This window comes from Ursus arctos, unplaced genomic scaffold, assembly GCF_023065955.2.
Source record: "Ursus arctos isolate Adak ecotype North America unplaced genomic scaffold, UrsArc2.0 scaffold_20, whole genome shotgun sequence".
NCBI lineage: Eukaryota > Metazoa > Chordata > Mammalia > Carnivora > Ursidae > Ursus > Ursus arctos.
In genome coordinates this window covers 4,903,049-4,929,608 of record NW_026622875.1, presented here as the reverse complement: position 1 = coordinate 4,929,608, position 26,560 = coordinate 4,903,049, and the positions used below count along the sequence as shown (strand labels likewise).

At 43.1% G+C, this 26,560-nt stretch overlaps 1 protein-coding gene across 5 annotated transcripts in view; it reads left to right on the top strand.

Moving 5' to 3' along the window:
* The window catches only part of PPM1L (protein phosphatase, Mg2+/Mn2+ dependent 1L), a 281,955-nt gene extending 262,697 nt beyond the window's left edge, over positions 1-19,258 (top strand). For all 5 annotated transcript variants that reach the window (XM_026497404.4, XM_044383522.3, XM_057316098.1 and 2 more), the window contains exons 3-4: positions 12,572-12,733; positions 15,861-19,258. In XM_026497404.4, the coding sequence (XP_026353189.1) occupies positions 12,572-12,733; positions 15,861-16,207 (509 nt within the window). In that variant the 3' untranslated portion in view covers positions 16,208-19,258. The remainder of the gene's footprint in view (positions 1-12,571; positions 12,734-15,860) is intronic.
* The last annotated feature ends 7,302 nt before the right edge of the window (positions 19,259-26,560 follow it).

The window sequence follows — 26,560 nt, the reverse complement described above, 5'->3', positions numbered from 1 at the left end:
CCTGAACCAAAACCAAGAATCGGGGTCACCCAACTGACTACACCATTTGGTATTGTCCCAGTTGTTGAGGCATAGATGGGATATCACTTTTTGATATGCATCCAGACGGGCCAGAAGGATTTTACCAGATCTTTAGGACAGCAGCTTGCCCGGAGACACAGCTTTTGAGTCGTTTTCATGGTCCACTGAATCCAAAGCAAGCTGGAACGTTAGTAAGTATTGGATCAAATTGGCCCAAATCTGATTTGGTTTTATTTATTTGTTCTAAATGAACATAAGTGTACAGCCTTTATTTTGTCCCTTTAAATGGGGATATCAGTGACTCTGTTGTGCTTGGACGGAAGAGATCGTCTGGAAATAATTTATGTGTAACTGCAGAAACTGCCAGTGGCATGCTTCTCAAGGGCAAATGGCTTTGGAGACTGTTTCTTCTTCCAGCTAGAATTCTTCAGTAGTAGATGTGTGCTGAGTCGGTGGCCAGGGAAGTCACGCTTGGTTATCAAACAGTTTTGGTACTGGCTATAGTATTTTTTTAAATTAAATTTCATAACTTCTAGGCCAGCGTAAAATTTAAAATGTGTAATGTGCAATAGACAGGAGATACCTATCCTCTATCTATCCATCCACACACACTACACGGCTGCAAAACAAACGTATAAAGATGTCGCTTCATTTCTCTCTCTAGAACTGAATATAGCTTGGATTTTTGAATCCACATTGGACCTGATACTAAAATCTTGCTCTATTTACTTCCAGATATATTGCATTATTTCCTGATTTTTTCTCAGGTTCTTATATTAAGTTCATGTTTTCATCCCCTTTTCCCCAGGGGTGATCTGAGTGTCTGAATGTTGTTACTGTCCTGGTATCTGCTGGGATGACCCAGGGTGTCCAGAACCTGTGGTTGGAAGGCCCACTCATCCCAGCTCTGAAGCACCTGAGGGTTGCCGTTCCTCCCTCAGGGGAAGCCCAGCACTTCTCAGTGGTTCTGTCTGCTTCACACGAGGCTGCATTCATGAGCTCATTCAACCTTTGCGTCTCCGTACCAGGACGAAGGTTTATGATTTCTTGGACTGTGCCCTGGAAAGCAAGATTTAGCTCTTCTGTGCTTCAAGTTCCATGTGATTCTAGGAAACCCACACATCAAAGACACCCTCCTGTTTTCCTCTTTGTCTCCGCTCCATCTCCCCCACCCCCACCACTTGGCCAACCTCAGTGGGGGGGCCGGCAGGAAGGAAGGACTCATGGGCAGGAAAACCCGCTGTTTGCTCCATCTTCATATGCCTGTGGTTTAGTCCAGAATGTGGGCTGATGGATGCTCAAAAAGATTTTTCTCTTGAGAATACTGTTTCTTTGTGAGTTTCCATGGTCTCTTTAAAGCCGAAAAGCTACACGTGACTACTTCTTTTTCTTTGCACTTTGGCCGCAGCAATCCTAGTCTTCCCTAGGATGACAAGTGCCGCAAACTGAATGAAGGAGGGTCGTAGACACGCAAGGGATGCAAGGGCAGGAACTTCAGTGGATATCTCCAAATGGCGTTCTTCCAACACATGAATATGTAAATAGATTTATAGCTATGCGGTAATTTAAATAACAATAAATGAATAAACTCAAAGGCCAGGTTTGTTTTTAATTGAAACCAAAGGGTAGAGGGTTGATTCTACACTAAGAGAAAAAAAGTCAAAGAAAGTGTGATTCTACACTAAGAAAAAAAGTAAAAAAAAAGTGTAATTCGTGGTTAAAGCACCAGAGGAATCAGGCTTCCTCTCCCCTCTTCTCTCTCCGCCTTTCTCCTCTCTGCCTTTTATTAAAAAGCAAACGGCCCTTTTATAAAGCTCAATTTCCGAAGTTCCTATTATACCCACTCCCACAGCATTCATAAAGAAGCAGAGACAGTACTTGTAATTTGCTGGGAACCCTAAAGAGAAGTGAGATATCTCACTGAAGAATTCTCAAATCACGTGAAGACATGAAAAAATGTAGCCAGTGCTTCTCTGGCTTATGTGGGAAGAATCAAAGAACCATGAAATTAATGTTATTTATCATTAATAGATACTGGACTTAGGATCCAGTATGTGATAATGTCATTATAAATTAAGCTCAGGAGCATGCTATCATCTGAACTAAATGTTAGCAGTAGTTACGAGAAGTGTATCAGTAGGCATCACAAAAGCTTGTCTGCTTACTTCTACCTCAAAATAGTCACGTCCAGCAAGTATGGATGAAAGCTCCTGCAGCAAGAGGACCTGCTAGGGCTTTCTAAGACTCCCCAATGCATGAGATCAGTTTAATAGAAACCAGCTCTCTTTAACGTGTTCATACTTAACCGAAAAGGAAGGATTAGAAGGATGTCCATAGGCCACACTCAAAGGTGAAAAAAAGATTATTATTACAACAGTTGAAAGTAAAGTTGAAGAACATTTCAATTTCAAAACGGCATTCAAGAGCATCAGATGACACATCTATACTTTAACTCTGGTGAAGTGTGAAAATTAAATGAATATATTCCATCGGATTCTAAAAGCTTGAATTATGACCTCCCCCCACCCCATTAAATAGATTATTTTTCATATTTAGGATGTCACACCTCATTTGTGGAAAAGACCTTTCTGGCACTCATCAACTCTTCCTTATTTCTTCTAGTCATTTTATTTATTACTAAATTTTTGCCAAGGAAGAGCCCAAGTGTACGTAAGTCTAGAATTAAACCACATAGCACTAGGGTTTAAAATAATAGGATTTGTTATCAAGTTGACTGGCTCACATTCAGCGAGTGTCAAACCCAATGGGTGAAATTTTTGCTCAGGCAAAAATCTCACTGAGGAAATGAAAATTCACAATTTGTAATAGACCTTTTTCTCATAAAATGTTATTCCTGCCACTCTGCCCTCTGGCATGTGATGGGGGGGAGTTGAGGCAGCTTTGGGTTGCAAAGGAGGACCCAAAAAGGTGCAGTTTGGAGGAGCTTTCTGTCTGTGCCCAGCCCAGGGACTCACATAAGCCTCCCTGAATATGTGGGTGTGTCCCATCCCTGCTTCTTCCCTTTGGAAACCCGCAGAGATAGTTTGCCATACTAGTACTTCGGCTCTGGAGTAAAGAAGTCCTTAATGCGTCCTCAGTTAACACTCAGTAACACTCCCATGTGGCCTTAAAGATGTTGCTAACAATATTTCATTCTTCAGGTTGGCTTTGGGGCTCCTACGAGTCCGCGTGCTCTTCTGCTGGAATTCCTCATTGAGTGGCCTTCTTCTATGGTGCTTTCTTCCTGGGGTGGCTGGGGGCCGGGTACGGCCTGAGAAGCAGGGCTCCCCATATCATTGTGCAGGTTTGACCACACAGCGTTAGGAGGCACCGTTCACGCTGTGGTCATTATCAACTTGAAAATGTATTTTAGTGATTTTATGGTGATGGTAATAAAACGTCTTAGGGAAGAAATACCTTTTTCTGCTTTGCACAAAAACGCTAAATACGGGCTAGCAACCGCCTGCCCCGAGGTTGAAAGCAGCAAACACTCTGGCAACACACTGGTTGAGCTCTGCCTCTCACTAGCTGCGTGACTTTGAGCTAATCCCTTAATCTCGGTTTTATCATCTGCAAAATGGAGATAATAGTACCTCATAGGCTCTTAAGGTTAAAGAAATTACATATGTCAAGGACTGGGCATAGGGCCTGGCTCATAATAAATGGTCAGTATGTGGTAGTTCTCATCACTGGGCCCGTACAAGCCTCTCTACACACATAGATCTCTTTCCAAACACCTCCCACTCAAGGCTCTCGTAGCACAAAATAGCTTTCAGGCTCATCACTACAAGACTCATTGCACTGGAACTATTTATTTTTAGTATGAGTCGTTAATTAGTATTAATTCAATAACCTTGTCTACAGAGTTAGCCTAAAGAGTGGTGATTCTCCCAGCCCAGGTACCTTGAAAAGGGCCTGCATCTGAGAGAATTTAGAGCAGGGACTACAAGGACTCAGGCAGTAGATGAGAGAAAAGGAATAAAGAAGGAAAGCTTAGAGCTCTTTAGCTTTCCAGACAACAGATCGGCCCTGACAGGACTGTCTCTGTCATGGCGTTAATTCCTACAAGAAAGACCAGTGAACAAGCTCTGAGCAGGCCAAACTTTGGCGGACGTAAAGATTATGCAGACAGGGGATGGGGGCCGGGGAGTCTTATCTACAAACTACCTGGCACTTTATCTGTGTTTCGGGGCTCTGCGCAGCGGTGGCTACGGGAGGTGGAGGCTGGAAGTCCCTGCTGACAGTGATCTTATCATTCCCCATGATTCTTTCATTAATGACTGCCTTCGCCTGCTCTGTTTCCAATATGTTGCTCACCAATATAATTTCTGTCAGTCACCGAGCCCTGATGTCATCTCGCCTGAAATTGTGTTATTGAGCTAACATTCATTGTCAGACCTTTACAAGGTAAACCTACTTCTCCTCATCCTACGAATGTGTTGGTTTTCCTACGCTGCATACATTGAACGGCCTTTAGACTGTTAACACCTTCACTGAAATCCTCTCCCATGCATCTGCATGTGTGTATGTCCCCTTCTCCCTCTCCCCTTCCCTACCGCTGGTGACCTCTTCTCCACCCCACCCTCAATCTCTTGCTCCCTTTCCTAAAGAAAAAAATGGCACTTTTCCTTATACTTTTACAAAAGACTTGATGTCACAGAGGGGAGTCACTATGTGGCATTGTGTGGGAGCATGTCCCGGAGCATTTATGAAGCAAGGCTCCTGAGCTATGTTCATTCTACCCGGTTTTCCCCATTCTGCCTGGCCTCCCACTCCCACTCCAAGAAGAAATAAAATTACAGTATCTCTTGCATAAGAAAATGTTGTGGTAAGGTGAATTTCAGAAAATAAGGATTCTTGAGACTCTGGTTTTTATCTTTTTTTAAAAAAGAGTTATTTATTCATGTATTTATTTGAGAGGGAGAGAGAGTCTTTTTTTAAAGATTTTATTTATTTATTAGAGAGACACAGAGAGATAGCAACAGTGAGCCTGAGCAGGCACGAGCCAGGAGGAGAGGGAGCCCAAGGCCGGGCTCGATCCTCATGACCTGAGCCAAAGGCAGACGCTTAACCGACTGGGCCACCCAGGCGCCCCAGGGAGAGAGAGTCTTAAGCAGACTCCACACTGAGCAGAGCCTGACATGGGGCTCCATCTCACAACCTTGAGATCACGACTGAGCTGAAACCAAGAGTCAGATGCTTAGCTGACTGAGCCACCTAGGCACCCCATGTGACTCCAATTTTTAAATCACAGCTGTGGGCATACAGAAAGTGGGGGTGGGGAGTGTAAGGGATTGAGGGTAATGTGCTTTGGCACCAGGGCGGGGAGTTCTGCTCTGAGTAGAAGCTGAAAGTAGCTCTGCTAGGCATAAGGTGAGGCTGTTGGGCAGGGGGTGGGGGAGGTGCAGGCCTAAAGACAGGGGGGCTTGCTTGTCTGTCACTGAGTCATTGACGGATAGTCACTGATGATAGAATTTGAATCTGAACTTGAACTATCTGTGGGCAGGGCTGCTGTCACCGTTGTCACTGCTATGCTCCTGGGCTTTGTTTCCACCTGTACCAAGATTGTCAGCTCTGCTTTTCCTGTTTCATGTCTTGTATATTTTGGTTTATTCAGTGGATACGCTCCTGAAGTGTCCTGAATACATTTTGGTTTTAAATGACATATCGTGTTCATCTTAATACAGAAAAGTATAAAGAAAACAAAGTAGTCTAAAATCTTATCACCTAGATAACCCTGCTAATATATTTGTTAAATAAGGGTATGAATATTTACATGGTTAGAATATCTATATTTACAAAGTCCAAGGTGTGAGTCGTACCAATGCTACCATTAGTACGGGTTGCAAAAGCACCTCATGTCCGCTCAGTGCTTAGCACCGGCCTTAGCATTCGGAGTCTGCGCAGTGTGCAGAGCCCTGTTATGGGATACAGCAAGGAGTGCTGTATATAGCTCACACACATATAGAAACGTGTATACACACACACAACAGTGAATAAGGAAGGCATCACCCTGGCCCAAAGGGAGGCTGTTAGTCTAATGAGTCAAAGAATCATTTGACCACAGTTGCCTTTTGTTTGGCTTGCGCCTTTTTTTTTTAAATAAAAGCTGCCAACATTTAAAAATCAGGAGAGTTGGGGATGCCTGGTGGCTCAGTTGGTGAAGCGTCTGCCTTCGGCTCAGGTCACGATCCCAGGGCCCTGGGATCGAGTCCCTCCTGGGGCTCCTTGCTCAGCGGGGAGTCTGCTTCTCCCTGTGCCTGCTGCTCCCCCTACTTGTGCTCTCTCTCTAACAAATAAATAAAAAATAACAAATAAATAAATAAATATCAGGAGATATATCTCTAACAAATAAAAAAATCTTAAAAAAATAAATAAGTATCAGGAGAGTTCACATAGTAATGGCTTCCCTTACAAAATCTGAAGAAAGGGGCGCCTGACTGCTCAGTCAGAAGAACATGTGACTCTCCATCTCAGGGTTGTGAGGTCGAGCCCCACGTTGCGTGTAGAGATTACTTAAATAAATAAATAAACTTTCTTAAACATCTGAAGCACTATTCACAAGGGGCCATATTCCCACCTGGCAGTGACCTTAACTGCTGAGGAGCAGCTGCCCCCTTCCCCTGTGTCGGCCACAAGCCCCACCCACATGCCGTGTTGTGGCCCTGACACCGAAACCTGAGGTCCCCTGTTCCTTATCCTCATGCCTGCCCTTTCGTAGAGCAGAAAACATTTCAGAACCCGTGCTCCTATCACAAGTAAGAGGATAAGACTCCTCCAAGAGGGCCACAGGCTTTTCCTAACACATGACCTACTTCCCTGGAGACACTGGGGCCTGCAGTTCCAATTCAAGAGCAGCAGCATATTAAAGTTGAGAAGGACCCAGAGGTCAACTCATCCCAGCCACTTGTCTTTGATTTCGGAGTGGTTTGGCTGCCTTCTGATTGCTCATTATTGAGAATTTTCACTGTACCAGCTTTGTTTAAGTGAATACAGTCACCATTCTATTAAATCAACTTCATATCACATGATCAAATATTGTCTGGATTCACAAACTGTTCTGTGACTTGCACCAGTGTATACTGTAAAAGGGGGCGAGTTGATGGGGACTATTCAAAACAGAAATATGGGAAGAGGTCACAGAAATCTCTACTTCTGGGAGGAGGAGGAGAACAGCTTAGAACAGGAAGAAGTGCTGATTGTTAAAGTGGAGTCAGACCGTCCAGATATGTGACCTGGCCACCTTGTTATGCCACCCGAGACCTAGTTTCCCCATCTGTAAAATGGGGATAATTATGCCTTATCTCAAAGGGTAGTGCAGATTAAATTACACAATGTAAGTAAACGTTTAACATTATAATGAAAAACTTCAGTAATAGGGTCTATCATTGTTATTACTAGCGTAATCACTCTGGACTGCCAGGTATTTTAGTCACTTAATCACTAAGTATATACACCTTGAGCAGTGTCACCAAGGATAAGACACATGGATAAGACACTCTCTGCGCCCCATTTCCCCATCTGCTCAAAGGGAGGAATAATGCCTGCCCCTCACCCACACTGACGAGTCAGGAAATCAGCAACAGGTGTGTTTGTGAGCCACTTATATTGATATTGATAACTAGGGTTTCCGAAGATGCCCGAACTAACCGAAGTTACTTAACCTTCATTAGGTTTTACATTTTTCTCCGGGACACCCCAGTGGCTCAGTCGGTTAAGCGTCCAGCTCTTGATCTCAGCTCAGGCCTTAATCTCAGGGTTGTGAGATCCACGCTGGATATGGAGTCTACTTTAAAAAAAAGAGAGAGAAAAAAAAAGGATTTATATTTTTCTCAAGCTCAACTCACCAAGTGAATGAAGTGCCTAATTATATCCAACCAGAATGTTTAGATCAGTCTAGAAGAGATTTTCTTGTGTGCCTCTACTTTGCCTTCCAGAAATTAAATCAGAGGAAAGAATTCTGGTTTAGAGGAACAGACTAATGAATAATTTGCATTTGTGGGTTTTCCCTAAAGAAAACAAGAATTAGCAGGCCAACGTGAAACTATGCCTGGTTTGCTCAAGTACAAATGGAGGTCAGAAGCAGACACAGAATGTGCATGTAATGACCACCACGAGGCACTTTTATCACTTCACAAGGTGCCACGGCTTTGGAAGGTGTGGTAAGGTAGAAGCCCTACCCATGTTTCATTTGCATTGGACTAGAAGCCTGGGCTGGAGGGAAGAACTCGGGACAGGCCTGGGCAGGAAGCTCTCTCTAGTTACAGGCAGCGTGCCTGTGAACGTTATACATGTACAGAGGCGTCCTCATGTTTTGATCAATGTATAAAATGTATTTTGCTAGAGTTGGGCATCTCCCTGCTGTGGCAGTATCTGGAAGATGGTGTGCATTGTACTATTGACCTAGGTGGACATGTTCAGAGCAAGTCAGAAGGAGCTTAGCATTACGTCAGATCGGGATCAAAGAGACAGTGTGTGATTATTTATTCATTCGTCTATTAATTTGTTTATTCAGCAAATATTGAGTACCTGCCATGTTCTAGGCATCAGCATTGTAGTAGGGAAAACAAGCAATGTCTTTACCCTTGTGAAGTTTACATTGTACGGGGGAAGATTGGTATTGATTAAATTGTTTAAATAAATATACAAGATATTTACACAATGGTGTGTTGTGAGGGCAGTGAGGAAAGTAGAGGAGATAAGGTCCCTCCAATCAGAGAAGACCCCCTCTGATGATGTCACACTTAAACTAAGATATCCATATGCATTAGTCAGCCAGCATCAAAGACAACGAAATATACTAGGCAGAGGAACAGTGAGATCAAAGGCCCAAAGACAACAAAAGGATTGGCATGTTTGGGCAGCAGAAGGGAGGGAAAGCAAGGGAAAGAGTAGTATGATATGACATTGGACAATTTGGGTGGGGGCCAGACCATGCAGGATCTGGCCAGCAATGTTTTTCACCTGACTGGTGAAATAGCAGAGCTTAGAAAGGACAGTGACTTGGACTAGAGTCAACGTAATGAGAACAAAGAGAGCTGAAGGGATTTAAGATGTACCTTAGAGGTAAGAGTGGCAGAACTTAATGAGGGATTGAATGTCAGGAATGAGGAAAAGGAGAGAAACGAGAAAAACAGGGCTGACTCCTAGCTTGAGTAACTAGATTGTGGTGCCATTTTCTGAGGCTTAGAAGTTAGATAACTTGCAAGACCTCACTCGATTAGGACATCGAAGTCTAGTCTATGGGAATTCGCTTTTTTCATTTTTTTAATCTGTGAAGTGAGGTTAATAGGTTAAATTTCCAAGATATCTTCCAGCTTTGCAATTACATTCTTTTCTAGATTAAATTGTTAATATAGAAACATTCTGAGGTATTAAGTAATATTGTCAGACTAGTACTATTATGGAATAAATCTTTTATATCAAAACTTGTAGCCAAAATTTGGTGGGTGTTTTTTCCTCATGCAAGCAAAAGAAAAGGTGATTTTATCCATTTTCTCTTGGACACATGTTTTTCTGGAATCTTTCAGCAACAAGGTAGTTTGTTCTGTAAAGTAAGATAACATTATAAACTGTCTTTTGCAACCCCAAACTACAGCTGCAGAGCCCAAACGATAAATTGCTTACAGTGAAGCAGTTTTGTAAGATTATGCTTGGGCCCCCACCCAGGATACAGGCAGGTTTCTACAGGGAAGGAATGGTGACATTTCCTTGATCCTAAAAACTCCCTGCAGCTCTAATTCCACCATCTGGGGCTCACCCATTTTGGCCAGGTCTAAGATTCTATTGCTAACAAAAGCAGCCCCCATTGTTTCAAAGCAGTAAGTTTCTGAAATCCACATCATGAGATCTTTTTTACCCACAGAAACAATGGAATTGTATCCTTGACAAAGGAATTTGCGGCCAGAAATCTTAGGTATATGCAGCAACATGTGAGTAAAGCAAAGCAGCCTCTCTAAATCTATTCATAGACCTCCCCCCATTAAACTATAAGCCCCTGAATCAGGATGCTAAAAGGAACAGAAAAATCCAACTTAAAAATCCATGAGCAGTAAAGATATTTAATGTGTCACAGAACAAGTCAGTTTCAGGCTGGTTCCGCAGTTCCACGGTATGTTGGGGACTCAGGCTCTTTACAGTGATCTTTGCTCTACCCGCAGCAGAGTGCCTTGACCCAGAGGCATATGGCCTCATAGTTCAAGATGGCTGCCACGGTTCTGGGAGACACCTGAGGCAACACTGGACCAAAGAAGTGGGTTAGTTTCTTCATTGTGTCTCCTTTAGTGAGAGAGAAAGCCTTCCCAGAAGCCCCAAGCAGACATCCCCTTAAGTCCTTGTCTATGGAGCACCCAGTTCCCCTCATCTAGATAGTAGGACATTACCCCAGACTTGTTCCCCTCTCCTTTATTTCCTTCACTCTCTATGACCTCTCCATTCAGGTTTTAAATAATCTGTCTTCTCTCTATCTCTGTGTTTACTACATTAATTCAGATCTTCATTATCTCTGTCTTTCTCCCTGGTTCCACTGTATCTTCCATATTGCCACTGAAACGATCTTTTAGAACACATAATCTCATCATGACACTATCCTGCTTAAAACCCTTCAGTGACTCTTAATCACATATGCGATTACATTTCAGGTTTTTTTTTTTTCTAGCTGTAGGAATGACCTCTCCCTTCCCTCTTTTATTAAAGAAGACTTATGTGGTGGCTCAGTACAGCTAACAGACGGGTGTAGAGCTGCTCTGCTGAAATGGGGTGGGGAAAGGGCCCAGAGCCAGGTGGATCCCTCTGCTCTTCTCACAGGGAAGCCGCAGACCCCTTCCGTGGATCCCCGGTGGTATAGGCAAATCGAAACACCTCTACCCCAGTTGATATGGATCTCAGGAGTGTCAGCCAGGCTAGCGACACAGGCTTAGATGGTAGTGGAGGCCAAGGTCAGGAACATGGTCTCTCAGAGCGTGCAGAGTGAGAAAGGAGGGGAAGAAGGCCAAAGAGAGCTCAAAGGGGTCTATGAATGCACTGCCCCCAAACCATGCAATATCTAATAAAGTATCTATTTCATCATCAAACTTTATGAATGTGCCTTATAGTCTGTGATTGTGTTAGACAGGTTAACCCAATCAGGTGCTTGAGGACAAAGTGAGAATGGTTGAAGACCAAAGGCAACTAATAGCAAAAACTGAGAATAACGATTTCTAATTGTATGAACTGTTTTTGTGTTTACATTTTCATTTTTACAGTGTTTTTTTAAAGGTAAAAGACTTGCAATTTGCTTGGAATCCCTAAGATTAGTCTTTTTTTTTTCTTTCACAAAGCTTTTCATATCAGAAATCCTGAGTTGACCAATATTTCATGTATTTCCATTTCTGGCCAAGACAGTTTTGAGTTAAATAGGCTTAAGAATGGAATTTCAAACTGAAATATAATACCTGAATATGCTAAATATTCTAATCATTCTCCCTGCTCTTGATATTGACCTTTATTCTTTATGTCTGCTTAAGAATTCAGTCTTGTTTATGGTTCTGTGAAGGCTAAAAGCTGTTTCGACACAGTTTACATTCTGTTACAGAATATGACCTTCTAAATGAGGAGGGAGATATTAATGAAGACATTGATGGGTAATTTTCACAAGCAAAGGCGTTAACAGTTTGAAGCCACAGCTTAATGGGTTGTACATTTCAGCAGGCATTTGCATACTCAGTGACACTGGGGGGCGGTGGGGAGAGGGAAGAGCTGGACAAAGGACACCGGGCAGGAAATAAGGCCGGGCTTGAGGTGGAGCAGACTGTCCATCTCTATTGCTTTTCTCCATTCTCATTTCAAGAAGGGTTTGTCCTTTTGTGTCTTGCGTAGGTTCCAGGCAAGCAGCCTGTCAGTCTGGCTCCCCTTCTGACTCTGACCACCCCAACCCCCACCTGCCATCTACCTAGATCTCATTGCTGTCTTTGTAGGTTTTTCTGCTCCTGCCTTTATAGTCTGCCCCCATCCCACGCTGAAGCTGACCTGTGTCTGGCTGCCAGGCTTTGCGTCAGACTTTGTGCAGGCAAGTGTGTGTAGGCAGCTCCTTCATGGAGCCGTAGGATCAGGCTGTCGGCTTCTGTCATTTACTGCCTCTTCCAGACTCTCCAGCCGAGGAGCCCACTCAACCCTCTCCTTCCCACTTTCAACTGGGACAGAAATGAGGCACCAATGAGAAGCAAAAAACATATATCAATTGTCAGAAGCTTCAAACTGATTTTGATTCTCTCCTAATCCTTTTAAATGGGATATGTGTTTAAATTAAGAGGAGCAGAAAGAAAAAGGATTTGGGAAAATGATAATGTTATCCTGGGCTATTTCAGTAACGTCCTAACATGGTTAAGAAAATTGACGGTCAGATTTCATCAGGGTTGTTGAAGTGAACAGCCATCATTCTCAAGCATGTCTGGAGTTAAATCTCACCCAGCAGGAGCAGCTTTAATGACCAAAGAATCCAGTAACAGCAAGCAATAGCTGCATCTCAGTGCCACTGCTGACCTCTTACAATGCCTCTCTCTCGGTCTCTCAGGTACAACGTGTCTGATTGCTCTGCTGTCAGATAAGGACCTCACCGTGGCCAATGTGGGTGACTCGAGAGGGGTCCTGTGTGACAAGGACGGGAACGCCATTCCTCTGTCTCATGATCACAAGCCTTACCAACTGAAGGAGAGAAAGAGGATAAAGAGAGCTGGTGAGCTTGTGAACGCCTCCAAGGACTGTCTGCCATCCTGTTGGGTGAACAGGTGGCTTGCTTAGATTGCCCACGGGGGATAAGATTTCAGTTACCCCGTGGTTAGTAGATCAGCACAGAGGCTGCTGCTGAGGCAGCTGGGGCTTGACTTTGTGACATTTCTTGTCAAATAAACGGCCGCCGAACTTGCCATTCCTCATGGCCAAAGATTCCCAAAGGGCCCTCCAAAAAGCCCTTTACTAGTTTAAAGGCTGATGAGATCTTTGGGCTCCTGCTTGCCATACCCTGCTTCCCTCCAGCTATACGAAACTAACCGTTCCCCAAGTGAACCATGTTTCTGCTAGCTCTGTGCCTCGGCAAGCGCCGTCCCCACCAGCCAGTGGATAACAATTACTTGTCCGTTAAGACTCAGTTTAAGGGTATCGTTTTGGTAAGCCTTCCCTGTCATTGTGCCAAAGGGTCCGCCAGTCTAGGTTAGGTGCCCCTTCATTTTCCCAACATCCTATGTGGGTGACCTATCAGGTTACCTTTCACAGTGTGCGGACATACTTGGCTCTCTTATCTGTTCTGCCTTCCTGATTGTGAGCTCTTTGAGGGCAGGAAGTTGGTCTTGTTCCTCTCTATACTCCCAGCATCTAGCTCAGTGCCTGGAATGAGTAAATATTCTGGGGTTGGGGGGGGTCCCTTTTTCATTCATTTTTTTCAACATCTAGAGACTGGGGTTACAAACTTAAATTCTGGAATTGGGATGGGATGGGGTATGGAGTAGACAGACATTAATAATAAACAAGAGAAAATAAGTAAATTATCTAGTATATTATAAAGCGATAACCATTATGAAGAGACATAAAGCAGGCAAGGGAATGGGGAGTATTGGGGAATGGTCACTACATGCCTCTCTAAGGTGACATTAGGACAAAGACTTGAAGGGAGATTATCAGTTGCTGATTACATTTTCATGATTCACTTTGGGGGATTCTCTCCTACCCATGGAAAGGAGGAATCCCTCCCTCTCCAGACTGACACTGCAGCATGTAGGCTCTGCACAATATGCCGGGCGACAGGCCCAGCTGTCCAAGGGGCGCTTATGTACTCTGGGTCTCTAACCAGAATGGGCGCCCACTGCCCAGGGTCATTGCAGTTGACTCTTGGTCTCTATAGGTCAGCATCTCCCCAGAACCTAATCAATATTTGGGTTTTCACAGTAGGAAACTGTACTGTTGAGTCAAAAAGTGTCGAAATTTATTATCACGTCCTACTTCAGTGACTGCTTGAGACGCAGAGTAACTTGTAAGAAGGCTTCAGTCAGGTTCTCTGTTGGTGGGATGGAACGAACGATGCTTTAGGAGTAGCTGTCCAGCTCTGCTGAGCTGCAAGCAGTATGAGTGAAATACTCTGGCCTCCTTACTTACAAAGACACCATTTCCCCATGAGTCTGCTGTGACCCTGGACTTCAGATACAGTTAGCCTACTCTAGTGCAAGCACAGGCAAGAATGTGTATATGATACCTGGAAATGTCATTTAGCATCCCGCGTGCCCTTCTGAAATGGCGTTCCCATTTTATCTTCTCTCCTTGTCCCTGCCATTCCCCCCACCTACACCCCCACCCTACAGGGATGCTTTACAGAAGCCAGTTTGGACACTGTCTCCAAGGAGGTTAATCTAGCCTGTGTCAAGGGTGTATTTTATAGCAAGGCTTAAGGGACAGTGATTGGTTTTATTACCTTTATGTGTATTTTCTCTGACCTCAGCCTTCCTTTCAGGGCACCTTTCCCTGTCCTGCTTAGTGTAACAATACACCGCGACCAGTCTGGGCCAAATACAAGTTGGTCCTTCCGTCTTCACTGCTTTTGTTTCTTCCAACAGCAGCAATGATATCAGCTGCCATTTGTTTGCTCACCCTGTGCTGGGAGCCAAGCCTAGCTCTTTACATAGGCTTTCTCTTTACTTACCTTATGAGGTTGATAATGTTGTCCTCATTTTACAACCAAGGAAATAGAGCCTCAAAGAGGCATGTGTGCGCAAGGACACACAGCTAGTGAATGGTGAGATGAGAATCGAGACCAGGACACTGACTGGAGCCCATGCTCTTGCCTACTAGACCACACTTCTGGAATGTTCTCATACGTCCCTGCCCATAGAAGTCCTACCCTTCGTTTGAAGCCCCACTTTATTGCTCACTCCTCCCTGATCATCACAACCAGATATCATTGCTCCTCCTCCATCTGACTACAGCACTCAGCAGATACTAGTTTCATCCCGAAAGCATACCACTTTGTGCTTACAGTTGTTAATACGTGTAGCTTTTCCTTTCTGCTAGACGATCTGCTTCTTTAGAGAAAGGTCTGGATCTTGTATAACTTTATAGCCTGCAAATTGCCTTGCATGGAGCATACATTTATTTAATAGATATCTGATAGATAAGAGTGAATGAACAAAGTTCTAACTCCCTTAAAGAGAAAATAATAATATATGGAATAACTCCTTTATTTCTCACGACTCAGGGAATAGGAACTCTTATTGTCCCCATTTTGTAGCCAGGGCAACCTAGAATGAGAAAGCTAGAGCTTCTCATTTGAAATGACAGAGCCAAGAATCAAATCTATGCAGTCTGACCCAGGAGCCCGAGCCTTTCACCACTGTGCTAAAATATACCCTTCTTTAATCCCGACCCTACGTAGGGAGCTCTTTTGAGATCTAGCTGCACCCAAGGGCAGCTCAAGCTAAATGACGTAGCCCAGTGGTGGTCTGTGGTTCCCATCCTGGTGCTTTCAGCGCTCTTTGGCCATTGTCCTTGAATCCCTACCGTAGGACTCCCTACTGTCAATCAATGAGCAGCTGAGGTGTTAAGTTAAAACTGATGCCCTCACCTACATGTATCTTCCTACCCTCAATATTTTTACTGATAGTCCTCAGAGCCTTTAAGATGCCAAGGATGAGGACATGAGGATCTCCTGGTAGAGTGTGAAACCTCAAGCCGTGCGGTGGGAAGGCTACTCCTTCCTGGCAGTGCCCGGGGAAGGTGAGGGGGGCGCATGCAGGAGATGAGCCTGTGTACATGCACCCAGACTCTACCGTGTGTGTGATATCAGCTGCTCAAGCTAATGGCTCATTCTGTCTTTGCAGGTGGTTTTATCAGTTTCAATGGCTCCTGGAGGGTCCAGGGAATCCTAGCCATGTCTCGGTCCCTGGGGGATTATCCGCTGAAAAATCTCAATGTGGTCATCCCAGACCCAGATATCCTGACCTTTGACCTGGACAAGCTCCAGCCCGAGTTCATGATCTTGGCATCAGATGGCCTCTGGGATGCTTTCAGCAATGAAGAAGCCGTTCGATTCATCAAGGAGCGCTTGGATGAACCTCACTTTGGGGCTAAGAGCATAGTTTTGCAGTCATTTTACAGAGGCTGCCCTGACAATATAACGGTCATGGTGGTGAAGTTCAGGAATAGCAGCAAAACAGAAGAGCAGTGAACCCTCCCAGGTCCTGGCTGCCTTAGACTAAAGGACTCTCAACACACTGGTCTCTTTTAATGTAGCGAAAGGCGTGGGAGTTACAGTTAGGATCAGCCACCTAGACGTGGGATTCCCTCCCTGGTGGTCATAGGTCTGTATGCAGTTATGAACAGAGGGTGCTCTTGGCCAACGTAGCTGAGAGGCTGGAAGATGGTTTCTTCATGTGTTCCCAATTCTTTCCTCCGATGTGCAAAATATATAAATATATAGCTGTAGAGTCACATGTATGACGTGAACGGCATATGTGCCATATATTCTCCCCTTTGGGATTCTTTTCAAGACCTCTTCCAGGATTCTCCAGGCATCAGGCTCTGTCCTCTCTTTGCAGCAGTGCACAGAGCAGGCCTTCAAAGCTGCAGGAGACAGGCTGCAGCGGCCCCTGTGAGTCTGGGCCGCCGGGCCGATGGCCGCTGCTGAGGGGCAGAGCTGTCCTGAGAAGGCTTTGTCCTCCGGAGCCCAGCTTTTCTGCTCAGCCGCAGCCCAGACACAGATTTGAAATGGTTTATTATTCCGTGGCTGCTTTTGGAGACGGAGGGAAGTGGGGAGGATGAGGGCCGCCTGCACGGCAGACATAACCTTTTCCCCCGGCTTCCCTTCTTAAATGGACTCTGTGTACCACCTGACCCGTCTTCGTGCGTTTATCCTAATCGTGCATGACCTTAACCTTTTGCTTCGACCCCACCTTATGTAATAGGCAGCTGTGAAACTTCACCACCAGATACCACGATTTTTCGTCTTACCAGAAACCTGTTAGGGGAAATGAACAAAGCGAATCACAATACCGTAATTTCTTCAATCGTTAAGGGTAGATAGAGGGAAATAGCAGCCAGAGAAGTCACAGTGCCCCCTGGGAAATCTGCTGTTTGCATTAGAAGAGAAAGCTGGGGAGGTCACCACCCTGAACTGAGCTCCAGCGGCCATTTTTGTGCGGGTTTTTTTTTCCCCTCTTGTCCTAGTAGCTTTCAAGTGTTGTTCACGCGGTGTTCTGAGCAGCACAGCCTAGAACTGCGTGTGTGTTCCTCGAAGCCGAGTACACAGTTCCCAGCGCAGTTTGGCATTTGACGATCAAATGCTGGCATGTGCTTCTCCTTGACAGTGGAAAGGCCGCCGCCCGTGGCATTCGGTCGCAGATCACTGTCCACACCAGGTAGCTTTCCCCAGGCGAACACAACCCGCCCCACACCACCCTGCGCTCCGTGGCAACCATGCTGGCTGGGAATTCAAGCTCAAACCTGTATTGTTAAGTGGCTCAGAGTTATTTCTGGGCCAGGCTTGCTGCTCTTCATTTCCTATCACCAAAGTCATGTTTCCAATCTCAGTATTTTATAAATTAATTGACAGAGAGTCCTGGGTCAGCCTGTTTGCCTGACTTAGGTGGCTCAAACAACCAAACAAGATTTTTGTTGTGTCCCCACCCCTCTGTGTCTGAAATGTCAAGGTGTCCACCTGGTTTCATCCTTCTCAAGTGGGCACTTGTTAAAGCTTCTCAAAGATCCAATTCACTGGCCACTCCAGCCCCAGCCCACTGTGTCGTCCCCCACCCCCACCCCCGCCCTCCACCCTTCCTCAACTGTGGAGCTTTCCCGAGGCAGGTTCCAGGGAAGAACTTGGGAGGATGAAGATTCCCTTATGGCCGCCAAGGACTGCAACCTGTCTTGACTCCTCCAAGCACTTCCATTTTTTTTTTTTTTTTTTTACTGCAATGAGAATTAATAATGGTTTCCTAAGAGATTTGCTCACTTTTGTAAACTGTAATATTAGACTTTCCAACGTTAGAATTAGAACCCTGGTTATTTCTTTTAGCTATAGAATGTTCTAGTACAAAATATCTGTCACCATTTTAGATTGAAATACTGGCCTGTCGAGAGACAGTGAACATTTGGATGTGTGTGTTTGGGGTCAGGAGAGAAAGGTAGGAGACAGGCTGGTTGTGCTTGGTGATGGGATGGGCAAGCCAGGTGGCCTGAGCTTGCTTGGAGATCTAGGACATTCCAACTCTGGAGAGTTACCAAAGCCCACCCTCTAACTGAAGGTCAGGAATAAGCAGTTTCAGCATTTTATGCTGTACAGTCCATTTTCCTTTTCTGTTTTTAACTTAACCCTAAAATTCATATTGACAAGGGAAAGATTTTTAAATTCCATCATCGTTACTGTCTAAAATGAAAAGAGACATGCTTTGGTGAAGATGAAAAAGCAAAGCTAGAGGAAATGAGTGTTTCTTTATCCCGAGCAGGGTCTTCCTCGGTGGTGGGTGGTGCCAAGGGCAGGAGCGCTCCCCTTCCCCTCCAGCTGAGGTTACCGGGTGTCTTCTAAAGTTTGCTTTGTAGAATTAATTCATTTCTGAACCTAACCATGTAGTGTGTGTATTTCCTACCCCCTTTCTTTCTGCCTCTTTTCCTCCCACTTTGGCTTGTAGATTTTTTTAAAGACAGATGTTTTAGGCAGAATAGTAGCAGTTTGATTAAGAGTTATGTCTAAAATCAGAGAACTTTGCTTCCTTCCCCTGTCCTGGAGCACTCCGCCTGCTCCTCGTCCAGCTGTTCGGGGTCTGCAGACATCACCCCCAGGGGCCCTGTGGCTTATTTTCTAGGGACAAGGGAAAAGTTGAATCTAGCCTTTAGGGAAATAGATTTGAGAAGTTTGCATGTGCAGCTTCCCCAAATAGCACTGCCAAAACTTTGGAATTGTCCCATGATGCTGCCCAGACCCCCAGCCCGAGTTCGCATTGCCAATACCCCCATGGTGCCAAATTTTGGGATGGTTTTATGGTCTTTTAGAAATGGAGTTGGGAATGAATGACCACGTGCTTACGAGCCCCCAGCAGATGCCAAGCGCAGACCCTCATGAACGCGCCGCTCCGCTGCTGCCCCCTGGCAAACTGTACTCTTAACATGGGTTGGGATTGGGAGGTGGGGGTAGGACAAGGTAGGGAAAATTTTTTTGAAAATTCACTGTATTTGCAATTCTCTAATTAAAGGAATAAACAATACTTACATTAAAAATTCCAAAGCTAGTTCCCAAGACCTGCATTGATTTTATGTGACCAACTTGCCCAAGGCACTGACCTCTGAAGTCACTATTCTAATACAACATGACTATGCACATATGTACACGTTACTGGTAACCAGTGACTACTTCTGTTCCTTGCCTTAGAAGGTATTGGCCTCTTGAATCTTGTCTATGTAGTAAGACTTACAGAGAGTGTTTTCTAGAGTAAAAGAGCATATGCAATCTGGGTAATTTAAAACAGGGCTTATTTCATACACATTTCAACCCACATCCATTCTGTGCAAACGGGGACTGCGTGAGAATCATGGCATCGTTTCAGTATTATCTGGAGTAATTCTGGGAAACTGATTCCATTATTGAATCGGATCACTGGAATATCCAGCAATACATGAGGGATACACAAGGGAGTGATCACTTTTTCCTTTGCCGGGTATATCTTGATTTTCTGGTTTTTTTCCCCTCTGAATTATTGCCAGATCTAATTCTCTTACAACTATGTCAATGAAGAAGGTTTAGAAAGGGCAATATTTCACTGTACATTTGAAAGTATGTGAATAGACGCTCTGGATGAAACTGTATTCTTCCATGATTCCAGAAATGATTTTTATCCTTTGACCCATCATCAGTAGACTGATGTTCTGTTAATATTCTCCTAAAATTGCCTTCGCTGGTCACACAAGCATTCCCGAACCAGCTCTGCCGAAATGACTTGAGTGTTAGACACCACACTGGGGCCTATCTCATTGCCTCTAGATTCAACCATTGGTATCTGGACTTTTGAACTACTTAGTTGGACACTGCAGGAATAATAGAATCCAGTGTTCCCCCAAAGTGTGTTCCATAGAACACAAGTTCCAAAGGTGATCTTCCAAATATAGCGTTCCATGGCCAAATGAGTTTGGGAAACATACTATTTTAAAAAGTCAGTACCTATAAGCACATAGAAGGTTTTAATTTAAATGTCCTATGTGTGGGCGGCGGACAGAGGGGAAGAAGCACACCACAAATGTAATTTCAGTTAGCTCAGTGTTTTCCAGATTAATTTGGCCAGAGAAACTTACCTGAGTAACACCTAGTAACATTCCAAGGAGCTCGTGTTCCATAGGACCCACGTTGGGAATTTCTGGTATATGGAAATATGACTATTTTCTTATTCATTACAACTCTTAGTGGTAGCAGCACAATTTGCAATTTTGAAACACTACTCCTTTTCACACGTGAGGCTGATTTGTTAATGAAAGCGGTGTTAAGAAACAGTATGACTTAATAAGACCCATCAGCAGCTTCCCATCGGTAACAGAAGCCCAACAATCCTACCTGAAGCTCTAAACTTCTCTCTTTTATAAAAGTTAGTAAGAAGCAGGAGCCTTGCCATATAGCCAGGATTTCTCAGATTCATTCCAACAGCTTTCAGTTTTGTTTTTGAAGTCATCTTTGCTTTCCAGATTGAATCAAAATAAATATTTTTACATTTCACCTCTATGTGAAAGTTTAAAAATACATATATTTAAAACAATAGAAAAGGGGGGGAAAGACATTTGGTTATAGTTCATTTTAAAATTTTAACTAGATTTTTTAAATTATATCCATTGTATAATAATGGGAATGTGAACTATCAACACTTATTTACTCTTTCCTCTGTCATTCTTTCCAGATTCAGTGAAATAATCTGAAATCAATCAAAGCTCATTCGTTCTAAAATCCCTGTCCCATGTTGTCCCACCTTTCACATTTTATGTATAGGATTAAGTTTGGTGAGTTATTTCTTGCCTAAAATATAGGGCTTGGCTATAGCTCTCAGCCACTCTTAGCCTGGGCAAGGCGGGGAAGCTCTAGGTAATCCCGAAACAACAGATGAGACAATTTAGTCCAAAACATGGTACACAGTGAATTTAGGGAAAGTCATTAATCAGAATTACCTCCAGTGTTTAGGAACGCATCCACCCTGTGGACATTATCCAAAATAGTAAAAACTGAAAGTAGAACTGCTTCAGCTAGATGGCAGATTTCAGAGGGGAAGTGACCGCTGACACGATGAGGCTTCCATTAGATATGTGCTTCTAAACCTGTTCGGTAATATGTAATTTTTTTGCTAATTCTTCATATTGATGCTTTGTCCATTTTTTTTTTTTTACCACTGTTAAACCACAGACTGTTTAACTAAGGGTGGATTATGATAATTTTGATGTGTTTAGTAGTAACCACACCATCATCTGTACAATCACTTTAATAAATACAAGTTAAGGACTTTGAAGAGAGCATGTGGTAGCCATGCATTTGAATGAATCATCATAGGCATTTTCACAGCTCAAAACTCTGCCAACAAGCAAGCTAGCAGCAAAGGTGCAGTTTGTATTTAGAGATGTGGTGCCATTTATTCTAGAAGTCCTATAATCTAGCATTATTTAACCACAAAATCCCCTCTGACATTTGCCAAATCCAAATTAATCTCAAAATCTCCAAGGACCTGAGTCCTTGGCTCTGAGCACAGGCAGATTGCTATGAAGGTTCTGGTGGCAGATTGTGATGGGGGTGGGTCGGGGCAGGACAGTGTGCGTGGGTCACTCGCTAGCTCTGTGGGAGAGGGACCGTGTATCAGCCACACTCTTCACCTTTTGTCATGAGGAAGTTCAGGGGTTAAAGATGATATCGTGTTTCTATATAAAATCTGTCAATGCATAATTCAAAGCTTGTTCACCAACGGCAGAAGTAATAATCAAGGAATTGGGGAGGAAAACCTTTAGGGTACCCAGACATTAAAAATGTAAAAAGTAGGTTTTCCAAAATTTGGATTATCAGAGTTCGGTCATCACAACTGTGGCCACCTGCACACAGATCAGTAGAAGGCCGTCGTTCCCACGTCTCCCCTGTTCAAACAAGAGGCTCCCTGTGTAGAGTGTTGGCTAGTGCTTTTTTTATGTGTTAATAAAGACAGATTCTAAAGCTTTTATAGGACTGTTAGAACAGGCAGAATCACCTAAGAAAAATAATTTGGAACATTTTTTAATTAAAAAAAAAAGGCAAAATTAATTTCCAGTATGGCCAAAGTCAGAATGTAAAGAAAAGCATTTTAAGAAAATATGAAAGACAAAATTAAAAGATAATAATATAAGAGAAAATATTTTAAATTAAGAAAGGAAGCATATTTTATTACATTATGAATCATGCTCTCCAATATTTGTGTTTTTTCTGAAGTTAAGGAGATAACATTGAAATAAGAAAATGAACCTTGGGTTATTTGTAAAGTCAGTAAAATTACAGTCCTATTCTATTCTCTCCCAATGAAAATGGATATGCATGGCCTTATTTATTGCTGTCGTAAAGCACCTTCACTCTTCTAGCACCTTCACTCTTCTAGGTTCTGTTTACTTTGCAAATCTGAGTGGTTTTACCCTGCATCCTTCAAATTTTTGCATTTTCCAGGAGGAAATGCCCCCTTTTTAGAGGTTTTTAAATAGTAAGATAGAGTAAATGATGGGCCTTTCATTTTCGAGTGCCCAGGTAACACCGAAGTCAGATGGATGCAGTTGATCCAACAGAGAGTGAGTTTTAGTAGACGTAAGTTTTCAAATGCCAACATGGATACCAGTGAGTATTCAATTTAAAACAGACAATCACAAAAACAACAGGGTGATTCAATGTTCTTGCTTTTTGGAGGTTTTCTAAGCCATGTAATACAAAGGGTGGTATTTGCTCATAGTTTTTTTAAAAAACACCAATCGCAGAGAAATGATGTTTTAGACATCTTTAACCCAAGACAATGATGTCTCTTGTGCAAATTTTAAATTTCTGTCTGTATGAGTACATGTAAGAACAATGATTGCTTAGTGTACTAATGAAAAGATATAAATCCTGCTATTTGAGAAAAAACTAGAACCATGGGATGTTAAGCAAGACTACTGCCCCCATTTAGGCTTCGGGACCACAACCAGACAGTCTTCATGTGCTGACCATTTTGGTTGTCCTTTCCCCTCAGGTATACATTCAGAAAGTAGGGTAATAAATACAAAAATGTAGAAAATCCAATAACTTTTGCTTCTGTTTTAGAAGCAGGGGTGCCTGGCTGGCTCTGGTGGTGGAGCATGTGACCCTTGATCTCGGGGTCATGAGTTCAAGCTTCTCATTGGGCAGAGAGATTACTTTAAAAAACACTAGAAAGCAGTGTTTGCCCTTTTTAATTTGTCTGAAATACTTGTTCATATTGAAACATTAACACCTACAACATTGTCTCCAGTTTACCCTTTAATTACTAAAGCAAATGGATTTGATTTATGTCGCACTTACATGACTTCAGTTCAGGCTGTCCAGTTACAATTCATTTTCAGTGCCTCAGCATTCCTATGGTGAGCCAGGAAGAAGAAAACAAAAACAAAAGAAGAAAAAGCTTTAGTAAAGTCAAAGAATGGTTATTTTGACAAGCCTGGAAAATAGTAATGAAAAAGTTAATTCGAAAACACTCCAATGTGAACCATGTTCACGTACGTCATTTCTCTATGCCAAATGTACAGGGTGTATTTTTAAATATAAGCTTCCTTGCATTTATAACAGATTGATCTACTTTATCAACATATTTAATTAGAAAAGTCATTATTTTTGCTGTAAGTACATCTGCTTGTATGTTTTGTTCTTTTCCTTTACTTTTTTTTTTTTTTTTCTGAGCACCTGCCATGTGCCACGCAGAGGGAGTCTGAGTGGATCTGGTGGTGATCGCTCAGGCATCGTCTCTGCCTTCTTGGCGTTTACAGCCCAGTGGAGGCTTCATAGATACTATAATGCTCATTGGCTGAATGGGGTGAAAATTGGCATCTTTCCTGATTTCTTCCAATGGCCTTGGATCTGTGAGAACAGGGCAGAATTACAGTATTTCTCTCCTATAAGAGAGTGCATGACAAAAGATTAGGGACATTTTGCTCACATCCAAGCAAATTCCATCAGATAATTACTCCATGATAGATCACCTAGGTTTCCCAAGGATAGAGTGAGGAAGCGAGACAGGGAGCCCCTGCGGACCAGGGCAGGGGTAAGGCTGTCCCTGAGGGAGGCCATCACTGAGGCCTCCACCCAAGTGGAACAGCAGCTGTACAAGGGCTCAGTGGTAGTGTGGTCAAAGCCAAGGTGTCTCTGCCTCCAGGATCCTCTCCTGATGAAAGAGAGGATTGCAGAAAAAGAGAATAAGGAATAATGAGAACACCTCTCCATGGCCTGTTTTGATTTTTGTTTCCAAGAAGCTATATAGTGTAACAACCCTATGCCCCAAAAAAGAACCCAGAACCAAAAGTGTTTTGTTTTAAGATTTTATTTATTTATTTGAGAGATAGAGCACAAGCAGGGGGAGCAGCAGAGGGAGAGGGAGAAGCAGACTCCCTGCTGAGCAGAGAGCTTGATGCAGGGCTCGATCCCAGGACCCCGGATCATGACGTGGAGCTGAAGGCAGACGCTTCCCCGACTGAGGCACCCAGGCGCCTCTGAGAGTGTTTATCAACAGTGTCCCTGAATCTATGAATTAGTGAATTCATTACACAAAAAATTGACATGTCTCAGGAACATAATAATTTCTTGGTTTTAAATATGAACAGAAGACTAAATGCCAGATTTTTCTTAAATCATAAGGTTGGTATCCATAGTAACTTTAGACATTCCAGAGTCTGGGCATGGAATTTAAGTTTTATATTTTGAACAAAATAGCAACATCTATTTTCTGTATGGCAAAGCAAAACTAAATACCAGACTTTTATTTTTAATTACAGAGGCCACCACTTCTCAGTTCTTTGCCTGGTCATCTTCCGTAGACATCTCTTTCTGTTTATGCCACCTGCTTCTTCACCAGGTAATATTAGCTACCACCAAATTACTAATCTAATCCTATTGAATTAGGATAATTGAAAGTGAATGATAAGAGATTGAGAATATCTCATAGTGATCAGAAGTGGGGGATTCTCTTGGCATTTTGTTTCTTTTTTTTTTTTTTAAGATTTTATTTATTTATTTGACAGAGAGAGAGACAGCCAGCGAGAGAGGGAACACAAGCAGGGGGAGTGGGAGAGGAAGAAGCAGGTTTCCAGCAGAGCAGGGAGCCCGATGCAGGGCTCGATCCCAGGACTCGGGAATCACGCCCTGGGCCGGAGGCAGACACTTAATGACTGAGCCACCCAGTTGCCCCATCTTGGCATTTTGTTTCTAAGCATGAGAGCATACAAAAGAAAATTCAAATTAAGTCAAAACAATTTATGATTTGGTAAGCTTAAAACCAGAGGTGGAGCCCCGTTAGTAATGAAGGAAAGAAGGAAAGGAGAGTTGGAGTGAGGAAGAGAAAAAAATCCCACATAACTGAGTAGTGTTTTTTATGAATGGTATATCCCCAAAGCTCTGATCTCATTCCTGCTGGATTTTGAAACAGTAACTTTGTATAAGCTTTTATTAAACAAATTTCACCATCATGAAGGTTTTCCATCAACGTTTTCTTGCTATTTTAAAAATTATAAGAGGTTGTTTATAAAAAGATTCCAGGATCCATAATTTATTAGACAATGCTTTCTTTTAGGAATCTTCAGATTGTATTTAATAATTAAATCCCAGGTCAAAATGACTGTTCAAATCAGTCAGGCTTTCTGGTAAGTTAGTCCCTGAAAACTATCCATAATAAATACAACAGAACCTTGGTAAAACCTCATTACTCGTAGTAGTCTTCAGAGGTTTTTATACCTACTGTTCTATATTTGTCTCTAGGAGACATTTGGCACAATGCTAAAATGTCAGTTTGGTGTAGAGCTCAGAGTGTATGGCGGTGCACGGTCACTTGAGATGCATGGCGTGTCATTCGGGTCCCTTTGATGTGTGCTGGGGTAGATTTAGCCTTGTAGAGACTCACGTGTTCATGCAATCACTGATTCTGTGTTGTTGTATACAAAACAAACAGCTAAAAAGTCACCCTGATGACAAGATTAAAGCAAAAATAAACGTTAAAGTTATTGGACTTTATACATGGCGCTGCTGCTAGTCTTTCTTTTGGTTAAACTCATTTTCCATTCTACTGTCCGCTCTGGAGTTTTATCGTTTCTCAGTGCTTTCCAGTTAGAGTAGCTGTTGCGTTGAGATGCCATGTGGAAAGCAGAAGAACAATTCACGAGCCAAGACCAAAGCACCACAGAAGCAAGAGACAGGAAGACTGAAACTTTGGGTGCTTTCGTTTAGAACGGAATAAGCCTGGCTCTGATGCAAAACAAGGTAACTTTTAAAAGTGTACACAACAAAAATTGTTTGTTGTTCACACAACACAACTTTTTCCCAGCTCTATACTTCATC